Source organism: Plasmodium malariae, assembly GCF_900090045.1.
Source record: "Plasmodium malariae genome assembly, chromosome: 13".
NCBI classification, from domain to species: domain Eukaryota; phylum Apicomplexa; class Aconoidasida; order Haemosporida; family Plasmodiidae; genus Plasmodium; species Plasmodium malariae.
Window position 1 is genome coordinate 887,172 of NC_041787.1, and position 19,322 is coordinate 906,493.

At 26.1% G+C, this 19,322-nt stretch overlaps 2 protein-coding genes across 2 annotated transcripts; both read left to right on the forward strand.

Annotated features, from left to right (window-relative positions):
* Positions 1-3,138: 3,138 nt before the first annotated feature.
* On the forward strand, positions 3,139-11,003 carry PmUG01_13026500 (conserved Plasmodium protein, unknown function; the record flags this gene model as incomplete). The annotated part of the gene is given in 2 exon segments (XM_029007241.1): positions 3,139-4,176; positions 4,191-11,003. 2 exon segments carry the CDS (start codon positions 3,139-3,141, stop codon positions 11,001-11,003), a joined length of 7,851 nt encoding a protein of 2,616 aa, XP_028863651.1.
* Positions 11,004-12,698: 1,695 nt separating this feature from the next.
* PmUG01_13026600 (conserved Plasmodium protein, unknown function) lies at positions 12,699-19,216 on the forward strand (the record flags this gene model as incomplete). The annotated part of the gene is made up of 2 exons (XM_029007242.1): positions 12,699-18,766; positions 18,973-19,216. The coding sequence occupies 2 exons, from the start codon at positions 12,699-12,701 to the stop codon at positions 19,214-19,216; spliced, it is 6,312 nt and encodes a 2,103-aa protein (XP_028863652.1).
* Positions 19,217-19,322: the final 106 nt, after the last annotated feature.

Below are 19,322 nucleotides of genomic sequence, written 5' to 3' on the forward strand. Positions count from 1 at the left end.
TATAATAACCACTGATATTACTCAGTGGTGACATTGCAGTATTGTCTTTACTGAATAATTTGGCAAAGGAATTTAAAATTTTTGAAATTTCTTTCTCTCTTTTATGCTTTAAAATTTTTTTTTTTAAATAATTCGAGGGGTTATATTTTAAAAGACTTAAAATAAGTGAAAAGTTGTAAACGAAACATTTATTTCAATTAATGGAGAATACATTTTTATTATATAGACTAAAAAGGTATGTAATACTTATGCCATCTTTTGAAAGTTGTCTAAAATTTTTTTTTTTTTTTTGTTTATATATACATTAAAACGTTTTAAAATATTGAAAAATTATTTTTTTTCTTTGGAACATAGTAGTTATTCCTATTTTTATATGCCTCACAATTATTGTTATTATGGTTACAAAGGTTATGATCATTGTTCCTTCTGATAAATGTGTAAAAACTGCATTGTGAGCACAATTTACGCTTAAAAATAAAACACAACTGTCTATAAATAATACGATAAATGTTTATTAAAAAATTTTTTATTAATATATATTTAACAAGCCCTTTTTGAAGGTATATAGTAACGATTAAACAGACTTTTTATATATACATATGTCCTCTTCTTATAATTTCGTGTGCACAAATTTTTACTTACAAACAGATGAAGGTTATGCATATATTTAACGATATGCATATTTAAAAAGGGCGTAATAACTTTTCCAATATTATTTTTATTCTTATGAATAATCCTATATATAATACTAATTATAAGTACGTGCTTGTTAGCACTTTTAAGCTTTTTCGCCTTTTTTTGAATATTTTGTTTTAAAAAGAAATTTACCCTTTTGCCTAAGCAGTATAAATCATTACGTCTTATTCTTTTGTTAATATGTATGTATATAAATTTATGATTTATTAAATTATGTACTTTTTCAAACTTGTAGTTGTCCTTACCATTAATACAGAGGTCATATATAGCCTTAATAATATTTCTATTCATATTTCAATCATATGCAGCAAAAAATCTTATCATATTTTCCTTAAAATAAAAATATACCTTTTGATTGACAATCTACCATTCAACAGAGTTTCGTATATACAAAAAATTTCATTGTTTTTATACTTTACAAATTACTCATAATATAGTTCTCATCATTTTTCTCGTGTATCTTTCATGTATGCATATTTAACATATTCTCATATGGAAATGTGCAAATTCTGTTTCTTCTTTTGTATCTCATTTTGTCCCTCAAAGTTTTCTTTTTACGCGATAGGCTGGTACTACTGACGTAACGGTATAAATGACCATAAACAAATAAATATACAAATATTTATATATATATATATATATATACATACATTTATATATGTATGTATACATATATGTATACGTATATGCACATAAAAACACTTGTATATTTTTTTTCCCTTCTTTTTTCTTCTATCAATTGATGCTTCTTTCCAGTCAAAAAATATAGTTCATAAATAGCGTGGTATAATTGCAGCTTAAAGAAAGAGTTGACTTCGATTATTAGTAACGTTAATTGCAGGTGCAAATATTAAAATAATTTAGAAAGTTTTGGAAAAGCATTGAAAATGATCAGAAAAAAGATAAAAATTGCATTTTCGTTTATGTGCATGTGCAATTTGTGATTGCAAGTTTTGATAAATTTCTTTTACTTTTATCGAAAAAAAAAAAAAGAAAAAAGAAAAAAGAGGTAAGAACTTGAATTTATTTTATATACATTGTTCTTACTGTTTTTACAAAATCAAAAAAATTGCAACAAAAAATTCAATCCATTTAGTGTAATCAAATCATTGACAAAGAGTTAATGTGCGGCATCCTACCAGAATGTATGGATGTATTTACTTGTAAATCTGAACAAATATATAATTACGCATATTATAACATGTTTAAGTATTGGTAAAAATTTCTACATATTTTAAGATATTTTTAAAATAAGTTAGACTATGCATTTCACACCTCCACTTGTCGAGACAGCGATTTCAAGTTGTTTCTTAATAAATAATGATTTTTTTTTAACATCACTGAATATTAAATATGAAGCAGTTTCTTTTAGGTTACGCTATTATGCTATACTTTGCTTTAATTTACTTTACCTTTTTCTTTTTCTTTTTCTTTTTTTTTTTTTTTTGTATCATTACTATAACAAAATTGGTGGCAAGTAAAAAAGTATTAAGAGAATGCTATTGTTAAACTATGGCCATAGTGCACACATTTCATATCAAACTCACTTTTTACAAATTATAACACAAGTATTTTACTGGAAAATTTACCATTACATAGTTTTTATTATGTATATCGTTATATTATAACCTTTTTTTTTTTTTTTTTGGCATTTTTTTAATTTTCCTTTTATTTAATTATATCTTTTTTTAAGTATTTTATTTTATTTTATTTTTTTTTTATTTTTTTGATATGTTCCATTTATTTTTTTATTTTGTCTTGAGTAAGTCGTTATATGAAAATATATTTTATACATTTTCCCTTAGTGCAGTTTAATAACTTTAAAAATGTTAGTGAACACAATTTTTTCTTGTACATTGCTTTAATTGCAAAGTTAATGCGCATAACAGTTAAGCATTTTTTTGAAAAATAAAAATACTAAGTATATAATACATAATATATGTATATATGTTTGTGAAGAAATTTATTATAATATTCATTTTTTGGCTATATTTATATAAAGGTATCTCTTTTTTTTTTTCTTTTTTTTTTTCCCCCCCCATCACGATGAGTAACAGAATATAAATTTTCTATACTTGCATATTTATGATATTGAAGTAAAGGAGAAAAAAGTAAAGGTGATGCAATGCAAGTACTTAACAGCTTGTGCATGTATGTATGTATGTATGTACATGTATGTATGTACGTATGTATGTATGTATGTAAACGCACTGTCATATGGTACTCACAAAAAGGAAATAGTGCACAGGTTATGTGAAGGCAAGTAACATACTATACACAAAGGAAACGTGAAAAAAAAAAAAAAAAAAAGGAAGAGGAAGAGGCAAAAGAAGAAGAATTAAAGCAAACTATAAAGAACGAAAAAAAAAAAAAAAAAAAATAGAGGAACAGGAAGGAAGTAGTGAGATAAATTATCACTAAAAAAGTTAATGTGCTCCCAAAATGAACTACTATAACAAAACAAAGAGAAAATGCAAAATAAACTTTATAGACATAGAATTGGAGGCGTTCATATTTGGTTGCTTCTTGTACACATGGAACAAAATATTAAAAGACAATATTAAGCATAAAAGGGGAAGTAGTAAGGGAAGTACAAACAAGAATAGCTCTACTGCTATCAACAAAAGAAGCATTATTAAAAATAAATGCATTCGCAAAGTTAGCAGCAGTTATAACAGAAACTCAGATGTTAACCCTTACCCGGGCACAGGCGCGATTACAAGTGAAAAAACTAGCGTGAAAACAAACATGAATACTAGTGCCAATTCTGACACAATCATAAACAGTAGCATAAACAGTAGCATTAACGGCAGCATTAACGGTAACATTAATAGCCGCATTAATAGCCACATTAATAGCCGCATTAATAGCCGCATTAATAGCCGCATTAATAGCAACATTAATAGCAACATTAATAGCAACATTAACATTTTCATTAATGGCAAGAAAGTGTGCGCAAACCAAAATGTGAACAGTGTAGAAAGGTTGAAGCAGGACAAGGTTGTGCCTAGAAAGAGCAAGAGTGTTCGTACAAGAACTCCGAGAGAGTCATCGAATGATGATATTCGGTGTAATTTAAATGAGAAATTTCAAGTTAAATATAAAATCGATATGAATGATTTAAATGAAAAATTATTATACTTCGTCAAAATAAACTTTTGCTTAAATAACAAAGAATTTCACATATTTCATGACATATATTTATTTTATAATCATATAAAGGAGGAAAAAAAGGAGGAGGAAATAAAGTTGCACCACAACTTTTTTAAGGCCAATAATAAATACGTTAACATGCACAAGAAAAGAGAAGACGAAGATGGTGATCTATACGATGATAAAGACAATGACGAAATCAAGATAGGTGAGAGCAAAGCAGATGACAACCAAATGGATGATAGAATATGGGACGAATGTACAGTGGTGAGAAGCAGACGAACGCAAAGGTGCAATAACACAAGAATTATCGAATTAAAGGATCAGGAAAAAAAAAAAAAAAAAATAATAATAATAGTAATAATAATAATAATAATAATAATAATAGTAATAATAATAATAATGATAGTAATAATGATAGTAATAATGATAGTAATAATGATAATAATAATAGTAATAATAATAATAATAATAATAATAATAATAATAGTAATAATAATAATAATAATAGTAATAATAATAGTAATAATAATAATAATAATAGTAATAATAATAGTAATAATAATAATAAATGTAATAGTAATAATAATGAAGAAAATAACATAACAGTGATAAATAATGAGAATTGCTTATTTTGCAACATATCATTAAATAAGGCCAAAATAGGGAAATTTTCCAAAATTCAAAAATTTGCACATGAGTGTACTAAAAAAGTGTATGGAGACAAACATTTTGAAATAATTAATAAGTGTATTATAAATATAAAAACATTTGATGATAGCTTTATTCATTCAGTTACCATAGAACGATTATTTAGTTATATATATACTCATATTGATAAAAATTTGCTTTTTTTTTGGTTTAAATTTTTAAATATTCTGTTAAATGTAACTGTTAACAAACAATTAATGATAAAAATTTTTTTTTTTTTTTGTATGAAGAATTTATTAATTTCTACCTATTTTAACACAGAACAAATCATTGCAAATCATGAATTTCCTAGTAAAAATGTTTCAGCGAATAGGCAAGGAAAAAATACCTTTTTAACGGATATTATGAAAAAATATAAATGTGCTAATATTACTGCTATTATTTTAAACAGTAAATATATATTACTACAAAATCTTTTTGATTATTTTTATATGATATGCTCTACAAGAAATAAAAAATTTTATGACAACTTTTTTTTAAATGTTCAAATGATTAATTTTATATATCTTGTACAAATAAACTTTTTTCATTATTATTATATTAACTTACATAATAAATTACAAAGGATGCTCAAGAATACAGCAGCAAAGAAATTTAAAACAGAGGACCATATTTATACCAATAATATTTCCAAAAAAAAAAAAAAAAAAAAAACTAACCAAAATGATGAGAGTGAAGAAAAAAAATGCAATCTTCGGTTAGTTAGCAAAAGAAAAAAAAACCTAAACAATCGCATATATATCGACGAATTTACAGACACAAATAATAGCTATAGTATTAATGAAAAGATGTTCAAAAAAAACAGTAAATCTTTCGTAAATTGTAAGAAGCTTAATATTTTAGGGGTATACAAAAATAAGGTGTGCACACAGGAATACAAGGCGATATATACGCAAAGCAATAGCACGAATGCAATTTTTAAAAAAGAAAGATGTACATTATCTCCTTTGTCCATCAAGAAAAATGAAAGAACTATTAACGCAAATGTTAGTGAGAAGAGCAGGAGAAACAGGAACGGTAATTGTACCAACTGCAGAAGTAAAGATTCTCTCGATAATAACAGTACTCGCATCAGCAGTAACTACAATGTTAACGCCCAATGTTACAACTACTTTAACTTTACCCATCAAAGGTACATGAACAGGGCCGTCAACTACTTCAACACGAACTATTACGTGATAAAAGAAATGAACTATAATGAATCTGAACAAGTCAGGCATAATTTGAACATATTTGAAAAAATACTTCCCGATACTAAGACGAAGAAGCGATTTGTAAAAAATTTGAAGATATTTTTTAAGAGATCTAATATATTTTTAAATAAGTATATAAATTCAAATCAACTGGAAAAACAAAGTAACATTTTTTCTTTTTTATTTGATGCCTTGCCATCTTTAAATTTTAAAAGTAATGTTAGTAATACATTGGACAAATACATATTTTCCATAATTTCACAATATCATTTTATAGAAATATACAATTTTATAGAAAATTTAAAAAATTTATATAATTTAAAAAGAAGGAAAAAAAATAGTCTACGTAATAGTGATCACCCGAGCTTAAAATTTTTGAACGATTTACAAGGGTTAAACTACATTTACAATAATTTAAAAAATGAGTACCTTGTATTAACGCAGAATTTGTATCTTGAAATAAAGGAAGACAAAGGTAAAGGTATGGATAAAGATAAAGGAATAGGAATAGGGTTAGGGATATGCGGGGAAAATGAAAAATATAAATTAAAATATAGCAACAAAAGCAGAATTCAGAGTTTAATTCAGAATGGAAAAACAGAAATATATAAGAACGTTTCAATATATAAATTTTCTTCAAAGCAACTTAGTATTGAACATAATTTGTTTAATATATATCTGGAATGTAACTTACTAAATAAGGCGTATAAGTTGGTTATGATAGATTTCGATTTTTCCTTTTCCCTAACGTCAGAAATAATATTTTTATATAAAATTTATTTGATTGAGTTAAAAAAAAATAATATATTATATTCATTTGAAATATTAAATATGGCTTTTCATAAATGTTTTGTATTATTGAAAAAGTATTTATGTAACCCTACATCTTTTAAATTGTTATCTGTAATGAGTATCTACTATAGTCATATGATATATAATTTCCCATTTTTATCAAAATATCTTTATTTTTTTCCTATTGAAAAAATTGAATTTATTAAAAATAATATAATAATGAACGAAAGTGTAACCATGAATTGTTATAGTAATTATTTTTATCAAAAAAATCATTTCAGTGCATTTAATTTTTTTGATAGAAACAGAATAGAAGAGAAGAATATTAACACCTACGGCAGTACGAAGGATGCTCGTGGTGCTACTACCACTTCTGTTGCTATTTCTACTGCTACTGCTGCTGTCCGTACAAGTAACAATAGTAATAGTAATATAAAGTATAAAAAGTCTGATCTTAACACCTGTTACGATGTTAATAGGGACAATATTATTAATAATTATAATTATTATTCCGAGGCATTTAACAGAGCCACTTTAACAGTTGAACCGAAGAAGGGAGATGAAAAAGACAAAGATGAAAAGACAATCCGCGTGAAAAAAAGTTCGTCCAAATTTTGCAATGAAACGTTGAAGTATGACGACACGCTGAAATACTTTGATACGTTCAAGTACGATGAAACATTTTTTTATAACAATAGGAACAGGAATAATTATAAAAACGAATTGTGCAGTTATAACTACAAAAGTAACAACAATTGCGATAACGGTTCTTTCTATTTTTGCGAAAATACGAAAGAGTACAACTTCCTAAATAGGCACGAGAATTCGTATATAAATAAGATTTTAAAAAGTTTCAACTTCATTTTTAATATTTTAGAAAAAACAATAAACAGCACTGATGTGTCTCTTATCAATTATAACAAAAGCATAAACTCACTTAATAGAAACACATTTAATAAGAATTATTTATTACCATCACCTAGTAATAGTCCTAATGAAAGTTTAGGTAATATAACAAATTTTATAAAAGAAATAGTAAATAAAATAGAATGTTACTTTAACATGAATTTTAAGAGAAAAAATATACAGAATCATTTAAAAGATTTGGATGAACAAAAATTTAGAAATTTATTATACGATTCCAAAGCTATAAGGAACTTAAAATGTTCCCATGAAGATTCTTTTTTTTACTCCTTAGAATTCCTATTTTTGGCATATATTTGTTCTAATTTTTTTTCAGATAATATATCAAAAAATTATAAACATTTTTTCAAAACATTTAATTTTAATGATATGTGGCCAAGTAATCATCAAATAAAAGTCAAAATATTACTGTCTTTAATATATATGATTTTATATGAAATAAATTTAATAGATTTAAGAGAGTTTTTTATACAAATATTAAAAATGATTTTATATAGATTTTATAATTATTTGGATTATAATGATTTGCAAATTTTTCAGTATATTTTTTTAAATATATCGAATTATACCTTATGTTCTTTTTACTCTATTACGGAAGATATAAGAAATATAATTAAAGTTAACCTAACTACGTTTAAGGAATTTTTTTATATTTATAATTTATCAAAAACGAGAGAGACTCTTTATTGCTATCAAAATGTGTGGCAAAAGGAAAAAAAAAAAAGCGATTTTTTTAGTAATTTTTTGACGTACTTTTTAAATAATAGGAAGGAATATACGTCTAATTATTGCGAATCAGGAAAAAATGAAATAAAAAGGAGTAGCTTGTCGTTTAACAATACAGAGATGAATTCGCCCAACATAGAGAGTAATAACCATTTGAAAGGAACAGATGGACATATAACCCAAGGAAGAGCTAATATCAACAAGATGGGGATTTATTCAAATAGCAGAATATACAACGAGACAGCTTTATTCGATCAGCCATTGTGTGAAGAGCATAATATAAAGGATAAATCCGAATTTGAAAAATTAAGTATAAACAGGAGTGAAGGTACTAATGATTATATTGCTACTGATCGTATTCTACATGGAACATATGAAATACAAAAGAGTAACTACGAAAGTGATGTAGATTCATATTCAAACAATTCGGATAACTCATGTAACAGTAGTAGTATGCATTACGTGTTTGATTATTTTTCGAGCGAAAATTGTTTAGAAAAGAGCGATTTTGTGTTTTTAAAAAAAAAAAATAAAAATATAGAAGATTCGCAATCGCTATCGCCATCATTAGGAAGTAATTTCTTAGACAAGATATTAATGCATATAAATAGAAAAAACATAAACAGTAAAAAGAAAAAGATGGGAGGAGAGACATTTGATGAAACGCATAGTAGTTGTACATATGATGCTGCATCAGATGAAAGGGGAAGAGAAAACAAAATTAAAAATATCAGAAGAATTAACGAAATTGGAAGAATTAACGAAATTGGAAGAATTAACGAAATTGGAAGAATTAACGAAATTGGAAGAATTAACGAAATTGGAAGAATTAACGAAATTGGAGGAATTAACGAAATTGGAAGAATTAACGAAATTGGAAGAATTAACGAAATTGGAAGAATTAAAAAAAATAAAAAAATTAAACAGAATAGATTTGTTACTGTAAAGGAGGAGAATTATTGTAAGAACAAACATGATACCACCCATTTTATAGAAAACAAAATAGAACATAGATATGAAACAATTTTACGTCATTTCCAAATCAATAGAGAAATATATATAGATAATTACATGAATAAAAAGAATGAATTTATAGTAAATATACAACAATATAGAAATAGACTGAATTATTATGAGCATGTTAAACCAGAATATTATAAGGCTTATAATTTTGAAAAATGTTATTATTTACCTGAAGAATTATTTGAAACGAACTGTTTTATATTTGCTCAAAATAAAAGTATGAGTAAACATAATTTTACTTTAGAAAAAAATAATTATGTACATGTATGTTTAAATTTATTAACAATAATAGATTTATATATGGAATATAAGGTAAATATGTTTAATAAACCTTTTTATTTTATCAAAAATTTAATTATTACTTGCGCAAATATCAGTTTTTCCAAACATTTAAATCTTATATATATTAATTCATTGATAAGATTATGTCTCTTTGAACTCCGAATGGATAACTTGTTTACTTCCTCAAATATACTTGTTGAAATTTTGAACAATTTTGAAAAAATAAAATGTTATAAAAATGTTATGGGAATCATTTTTTATTTGTGTGGTTACTTACTATTACAATATTTAAGTGTTCATTGTGCAAAAATGCGTGAAGACGATAGAAAAAATGAACTAATAGAAAAATATCATTATTATGTAAATTTAAAAAAAAATTCCTTTTGTACTATTCAAAAAAGAAAACTGAGTAAACAGAATTATGAAAAAATAAATTCTGCTATTCCAGATATGTTCAGTAATGCAAACGAAGTAAATAATTTAGACAAATTTTTCATTTCTGCAGACGATTCGGTAAGTCCAAATGATGTACAACAAAACCACAGTATAAAGTATGTTTCTTCCTTCCCTTCAAGGGTGGTTGCTCATGAGAAGCAAGATAAAGTTCCTATGTTTGAAGACACTAATTTTTCACAATATGTGGTGGGCATGCAGGGACGAGCATCCCATTACGGCATTCTAAACAGCAGTAGCAACAACAATGACAATAACAATAATAACAACAGTTACAATAACAATAATAACAACAGTTACAATAACAATAATAACAACAGTTACAATAACAATAATAACAACAATGACAATAACAATAATAACAACAGTTACAATTATAAGGGAAACTATAACGTCAACAATAGCAGTGGTGAAAAAAAAAAAAAAAGTATTAATTCCACAAAAAAAAAATGCGCGAGAAAACAAATTCCACTAATGAAAAACCAAATAAAAATAACAGAATATTTTTCAAATATAAAAAATGAGAAATCAATCGAAATATCATCCTATGCAAATTCGGTTGCATCGGATACGACTGTGCAAATGGATAGCTCATATGGCAAATGTATAAAAAAGAGAAAAACTTTTGAGGGGTTATCTGATCAGTTAATATTGGAAAAAGGGAAAATTAATTCATATCAAAATGTGGTTGGAAGTAAAAATGATTTTTATAATTTATTTGATCAAATAAATAAAAGACAATTTTTTTTATTCCTTATTTGTTATTATATTAAACAAGCCTTATATTATTGGAAAAATGAGGGAGATAGTATAGGAATTTTCAATGGAATTCAACAAAAAAAAAGGATTAAAGATTCTTTCTTTTTCCTGATGTGTTCGTATAAATTTTTTTATAAATCTTCTCTATTTTTAACAAAACAAAGCAATATACAAGATTATAAATTCCCATTTTTTAATTATGAACTATTTGAAACATACCATAAATTTTATACATATTACAAAGAAATATTTATTAGGTGCAACAATGGAAATGTAATCAATGTGTTATAGTAAAAGGGAATAAGGCGACTGTTACTGAAGTATTAAACTGTGTCAGTTGTATACAAACTGGTAAACTAAAATGAAGAACTACATTTTGAAAGTCCATAATGATAAGGAAAACACAACACACATTTTATATTCGAAAAATATTTCAGATTATTTTTTTGTGTGTGTGTTCCTGAAATGAAGGAAAAAAAAAAAAAAAAAAAAAAACAGTAAAAATTTTGTAAAACGTATGGCAAAAAATTTGTGAAGGACATTTTTTTTTTAAGCAACAATTTATTCGTATGGTTACAATAGAACTTTAAATGTTATGGAGATACCTTAGAGTATTTTTTTTTTTTTTTTTTTTTTTTTTTGGTTTATATTTGTTTAACCTGTAACTGGTGATCTATGGAACATTTGTTCTCCCTTCAGGTTACAAAAGTGTTATAGAAAAAGTGAGCCTACATTCTAATTATTATAATAATTGTCATCCAATTTTGTTTGCTTCCATAGCTTATGTTTTTTATGATAAACTATTTTTAATTTTTTGTTTTCAAAATTTATAAATACCCATTCTGTGAAATATAACATGGTTTACCTACGAGCAATTCAATATACATCAATATACTTGGAGCGCAGTATATCTTTGTATATTTGTATATATGTAAATCAAGATTTGCCATTTTTTCGTTGTAAAGAGGAATGCCTTTGAAGATTAAACAATTTTAAATTTTAATTTTTTTTTTCTTTCCAATTTTGAAGTGTAAGCCCTCTTTTAAAAAGTGTGCTTTCTGTTCGGCGATATAGAAAAATAAAGAACATATACGTGCCTATATATATATATATATATATATATGTATATGCGCATACATATATAGTCATGCATATATATATGCAGTGCACTGCTTAAATACCACCAATTCACACCTACTACTTAATACGTGTGTGATGTATGTATCTTCACGCAAAAGAATCTTTTTTCCAATTCAAGTTTGAATATGCCATTTTTATTTCCTTTTTTTTTTTTTATAAAACATTACACTTATTTGTTTACTCTTTTTAGTTTTTTTATTAAGTATATTAAGTAATTTACCTCTAAAATTATTTGTATAGGCTACATATTAAAAGTGAATACTTTGACACTTTTGTGTAGCTTAAGCAGTTAAATATCTTTCAGCAAAAATAAGGCTGAAACAATTTTAAAATTGTAAAAAATGAGGAGTGATAAAAAAAAAAAAAGTTGTTTCCATTTTTTTGTATTCATGAATGTGATTATTTAAATTAACATGAATAAAGTTATTAAGGTAAATAAGAATGCAACAACATAATGCTTTTTTCCAAAGGTGTTTTTATTTTTTTCTGTCATTAACATTTTAGCACTTCACAGAACAAGGGGGGCATTTAACTAGTGAACATGTACATGTATATATATATGTATGAATGTACGTACGTATATATTCATGTTGTGCCCTGTGCATACATTGCGGAGTTGTATGAAGAATGACTTTCAAAGGAGTTTCAGGAAAAACAGCAGTTTTTAAGTTATATGTAGATCGTACAATTGCTGAACTGCTGTACTGTTATACTGTTATATTGATGTGCTTTTTACCCTACTCAAATAATTAACTCCTACATTCATATGTACACATATATATGTACGGTTCTCATACATGTAGTTACGTGTAACTGTGTGCACATATATTTTTACGTAAAAATGAGATGATATGTTACCTTTTCATTCTCATTTTTGTGTCGGAATTTTGGCAAAAATTGAGCAGTCAATTTTGTAATCGTAAAAACATCAAAGAGGCCGATTCATTATTACTAAATGTTAAAACTAAAATTAATAAGAGAAAGTATAAGCTTTACAGAAGTAGTAATAAGTTTTCAACAAGTGAGATAGAAAATATATTTTCAAAATTAAAAAATATTAATGTACTTTCAAAAATTAAAAGGACTGGTTTTACCTTGTTAAAGAAGGTAGGTTTCCACATAAAGGATACCTCTTCTTTGGAAAGATCATGCTGTTTCAATTACTACCTGTGTAATTATATAAAAAGAAAATGTCCAAGCGTATGTACAACCTATATAAATGGTAACGACGTTAATGAAAATAATAATGATAATGATGAATATAGTGATAGTAATAATAACGCACTGCTAGATAACTATGCGAAAAAATTAATTATTACAAATAATAAAGAAAAGAGCGGATCGTTAAATTCCTTGAAAAATGTAAACTCCGTTTGTGAAGGTGATACCTTTTTCATTGCGAACAAAAATTATTTTAAAAACGTAAAGCATGTTACGTACAGAGGTAAAACTACTACTCAGGCTTTTATCTCATCAACTAACAATATAAAAATTAAGCGTAACAGGTTTAAGTTGTTTAGGACATTCACTTACTGGGGGAGAGAAAACTTCTTTTGCACTGAGCAAAGCAGCATGCACAAATTAACCAAGTCTAATAACGTTTTTTCCCTTAAAAATAAGAACACAAGTTGTAGCAGTTGCAACATGTTAGACTGTGGTAATAGTTGCGTAAAAGGATATAATGTAGTTTATGTTAAATCATTCATAAATAATATTTTGAAAAGCAGCTTCATATACAACTACGTAGCAGATAAAGATATGAAGAGGTTATTGCAAGAAATAAATTTTTTATTTTATAAATTACAGATACATAGTTATGAAGAAGGAAATTTATCGAAAGAAGAAGGTGTCATTACGAATGTGTTGAGAGAAAGATATATAGAAAAAAACAAAAAAAAAGACGATCAACTTTACATGCAGCAGCTTCATAGTACAATACATGATGAAATAAATAAAGCAGATGTTTCCTTTAGAAATAGTTGCATAAATTGCTCTGAAAAGGATTGCAATCGTTCGTTCAGTCATAAAAGTACGGAGGTTATTCTGAAAATTTGGTTAATCCCTTTGCATTTAATGTTTATTAACAAATGGATGGATACCCTTCTTGTAAATTATCTGCATGAGAATAATTGCACTAGGGAATATTTCATAAAAAATAATATTCTTATTAAATGTGAAAATGATCTTGAAAAAAGGTTATTCTTCCATTTACAGTGTTTTTATTACCTTTTTTTTGAAGTAGGGAGAGGTGGAGGAAATATTACATATGATAACTATGACCAGATTAATGATACATGCAATAGTTCTACAAGTCATCGTGAAGTAGGTAATGGTTCATTGCATATTGACACTTCACATGGGTGTACTACACATAATAGTAGCAGTCGTGATAACAGTACCAACAAGGACAGTTTAAACCAAGGGGACGTAAAGTTACTGCTCCATAATGTTCAATGTGAGGAGAAAAGAACAGAACAAAACGACACTATTTTTTTGAATCAGAAAAATAACACAATTGATGTTGCAAAGAAGAAGATTATTATTTACCTCTATAGGGACAATGATGAAAATATGGGAAAATTTTATTCGTATTTAAAACGTATTTATAAAAATGAGTGCATTAGTTTTTTTAATTATGAAAGATATGTACACCACGATAATTCTTCTTTTATAATATTATTATCCTATGAAGAGTTTTTAAACTTGTCTTTCCATTGGAATAACAATTCACTTAACATTTTTGAACAATACGTGAACAACAAGGTAAGTAGTGCAACAGAATGCTCCAACTTGTTCAAGCTATTTACAAAGCTCCTTACAAACCCGACTCGTAACAGCAATAATATTGCAATGGAGATAAAAGGAAACTGCTATGATTACACATTTAAAATATTTTTGGACGATTTTAATTTAAAATATAATTATGAAACTGGCGTAATTGAAAAAAACTTATATGAGAATCTTTTTTCAATAATAAATTGGAATGAAAAAAGAGCAGTAACGTTATATTTTTTGTCTTCTAAACATTTCAATTTGCAGTTATTTAAAATATGGGTTGAAAATATCCATAAAAACTGTACTTTTTTAAATTTAACAAAAAATAAGCATTTTTTTGTATTACATAAAAAATTTATTCTGAAACTTGATGAAATATGCGATGCGTATGATGACGGCTCAAATAAGCAGAGCGCAGAAGAGAAGGAAAAAAGACCTATTGGATCGAGCGTCGAAATTACAACAGTAGAAAACAAGATTCTTGGTCTTGTAAAAAATAAAAAAAAAAATATCTCAAATGAACGAGCAGCGAAAAGTTTGCTACTATTTAAAAATTGCAGAAAGGATATTATTATCAACTATTTAAAAGAACATAATTTGTATAATTTAAACAAATTAAAAAAAAAGGATAAAAAAATAAAAAGAAAATTAAATATAGCTAGGAGATTTTTCAAAAAAAAAAAAAGATATAATATGAACAACTTGGAAATATCGCATTATATAGATTTCATTGTTAATAAAAAAAAAAAAGGAAGTATATTTTTTAAAAAAAAAATTATTGATCTGGAATACATAACAAAAGAGGAAAATTTACAATTACAAGACAAAATTAATATATTAACCAAGAATGTGCATATTGCTTATCAGGCTGATAGTATAAATGAACAAGAAGGATATGAGTGTAAAGACATTTTGTCGGATAGAACTATATTATCAAATTGTCATAGGAAAAATAGCAATTTCTCTTTTTTAAAAAATCAACAACGGAATAATCTACAAACAGGGGAAATTCCGAACGATACTGAGGGGAAACATGGTAGTAATAATTATCTTGTAAATGGAGACCAGCATATTTTTAATCAAACATATGTGCGCCGCAAGACACAACATGCGGTAATTCTTCCACAGCAAAGTAAATTTTGTGAAAATAAATTAAAATTTTTTTATTTGAAAAAAGACGATATAATAAAACAAAATGATAACAGTTCAATTAATGAAACGGAAGTTGTGGAAATATATCCATGTATTTATTACATATTTAACACGGAAACATTCCTAAATTTTTCGACGGAGCTATATGAACGGATGGATGTTTTAGATGAACTGTTCATGCAAAAGTGCAGATATCTTTTAAAAAAATATGAACATGTCATACACAAAAATTTGAATTTTAAAAAATATTTAGCAAAAGGCCTTTTTTTAATTAACCAAAAATTAAACAAATATGAAATAAAATTTGTTAAAGAGTTATTAAAGAATAATATTTTGAAAGTTATATTATCGTGTGTTGATATTTCATCTGAGGGTATCGAGGTGAACAGTGTGTTCATCGAGGACGTTCAGGTACACATGACGAAGAAGCGGATACAATATAACCGACTGATTGATATGATAAACCATTTTCATAGTCACGTTTTTTACAATGTAGAATATAATGAGAAAAATAGTTTTAGAGATACAAATTACGAGAGAGGTGGTATGTCTCATATGCATCGCGATCGAAATGATATTAAGGATACACATGAAGGATTTAAGAACGGGGAAAGCGCGTCCGATGACATGCACAGGTTGCATTTTATTAAATATTTTATTTTTCTAAATTTTAGAAATATATTTAGAAAGTATACATTGTCAAACAATGATCTGTTAAATTTATCAAAAAATTCAAGAAATTATTTTTTAATTCTGAAAAGGTATGAAGATGCTCCAGTACTTTTAAACATACAAAATCATAATTATTTAAACCTATCAAATATGCATAAACCTATAATTATTGATTTTTATTTTAACTTGTACTATTTCAGTATTATTAGAGGTATTTCTCTTCGTACAAGTGTTTTTGACAATATGAAGAAGGATAGGGAAGAGCATATAAAGGATTCCTTTATTATGGATAAATTTTATAGTTCATATTGCAAAAGTTTGGAAGGGGACAAGGAAGGAAAATTATCTTATTATATCAATGATAATATAAATAGCTGCGCAAAAGAGGAAAGTCAATTTATTGTTTACAAGTTTTTTAGTAGTAAATATAGCAGGAGTGTACCATCGGGAGGTCGTGAGCTATTTAATATCATTAGTAATATAGTAGATACCTCATTTAACATTCATAAAATTTACAAATATAGACAATTGAACGAATCGATATTGATAAATAGTTATATACATATAAGTAACAATATAACATACGCCATAAACTATTTTGAATTTTTATACTTTTATTTTATGAACAATAAAAATTTAGAGCACGTTTTTGAACAAACTAGATACAGCTTTTTCAATTTCCTTTTGATGGAAAGGGTTAAATACGAGAAGGAATATATCAAATATAATAAGGAATACAAAATAGCTATATATAAGAATAAAGTCGAGAAAATAAAAAAATATTTCGATGTAGACTATGCTTATATGTATTATAACACATATATTAATTATAACAAGCTAAAAAAAAGAATTACGTGTATGGTAAAGAAATTATACAAAGAAAAGTATGACCTCCTGTTGATGAATCTAAAAAGTAATTATAAAAATAAAGTGGTGTTAACAGTTTACAAGAGTCCTTGCATAGTTTTAGATATATATAAAGCAAAAAAGGAAAAAACGGAAAAAACTGAAAAGATGCAAAATAATTTATACATATGTGTGAACGATATGAACGAGTTATTCATTTGCAACATATACTTTTTTTATTCAGTTGTGAAAAATGAGAAGTTGTATAATTATATAAAGGAAAAAAATAAGCATATAAACTATTTTGACCATTTATTTCTGAAAAGGGAAATTCAAAGATGCACAGTATTTAGTAAGGAGCATAACTTCCCCTTTGATATACACAAAAAGGGGGGGTCCAAATGGAGGGAGCTAAAAACAGAAGAGGCGCAAAATGGAGTATCGCAAGTCGGAGAGCCGGAAAAAGAATGCAACAGGTACGCCATTAGTACAAGTGAAAAATATATTTTTCAATTTTTCGTTAATAAAATAAAATTAAATAACCCACAAAATTATGCGGAAAGGAAAAATTATGATAAAAAGGAAGAAAATTTTCAACAAGATGGTACAGAAAAATTAATAAACATTGACGATATACTTTTTAATTCTTATAATGAAAGCTTATATTATATAAAAAATTATGCAGTCCTATATTTAAAAAAGTTGAAAAAGATGAAAAAAGTGTTATACTCACAATATATAAGAAGGAAAAAGGATATAAGACAACAAAAAAATAAAAAGGAAAAAATTATTTTAAATAATCTTCGAGCATTTCAGTTGAGTGAACACAACAACATGGAAAATCACGAGAAAAAACTTTCCAAATATTACAGGAAAATTCGTGACTTGAATGAAGTGAAGAAAAATTACATATTTCCTTACAGTAACTCAGGTGATTTAAATAAAAGTCTTTTAAATATTTCTCTTTTAAATCACGAAGAATGTAAGGAAAGAAACAAGGATAAAAGTAAGAAAATATTAAGTATAAAAATTATGCGTGCTCTAAGTATGTACAAAAAAAAAAAAAATATCGGTAACAGAAACAGTTACTTAAATGAATTAAATAAAATAAATCGCATTTTTGGGAACAAAAAGAACACAAGTATAAGCGAATTTTATAACATCCTTTCGCTCCTCAAAAATTTTAATCTCATAGACAATTTAAAAAGTTATATAAATCCTTATATAAAAAATACTTTGTGGCTTTACATAACAACACTATACGTCAACCATAAATATTCATTATGTGCAAATGAATTTAATGTACATCCTGAACTGTTAATAATTATTTTTTATATCTGCTTCTCTAAAAATAAGCCTGATTATGTGTGTAATTATTTGTCCTCCTTTCAAATTTCAAATGGTTTCCTACGCGAGGTGGTGACCGATATATTTGCGTACAAAGAGCTGCTGTCATTCGTTCAGCGGAGGTGAGAAAAAGATTTGCGCAAAGCTGGATGCACATGCATATATATATATATATTGTTTTTGTTTGTTTGCGCGCATATATATGTATATATGTGTACATATAAATATATTCACATTTGTATATAAATGCATCGGCGAACATGCATACATACGCTTTCTCCGAATGTTTGATAAATAATTTCACATCGCCCATTTTTTTATTTCACAGGTTTAAAATTAATATAGATATTATGTTTAACTTATGCGAGCTTGATGACGTTCTCGAAGGATTGGTCCATTTAAAAAATGGGAGTTTTGGAAATATTAGCGAAAATGTTGTAGCAAAACTAACTCAACTGACTTTGATATTACAAAATGGATTATTACGAAATTTTAATAAAAATATAAATAAAATTATTTTAAACTTTATTAAATATATCAGAGAATTGAAAAAGTACAAAGAAGGTACATAAGGTTTTTTTTTAAGAAATCTCTCCCTTTTTCAAAATTATTTCTTATTTGTATGTAATAGCACGCACTTTAAAAGTCTAAACGTTTAAACTTTTAATCGTTTAATAT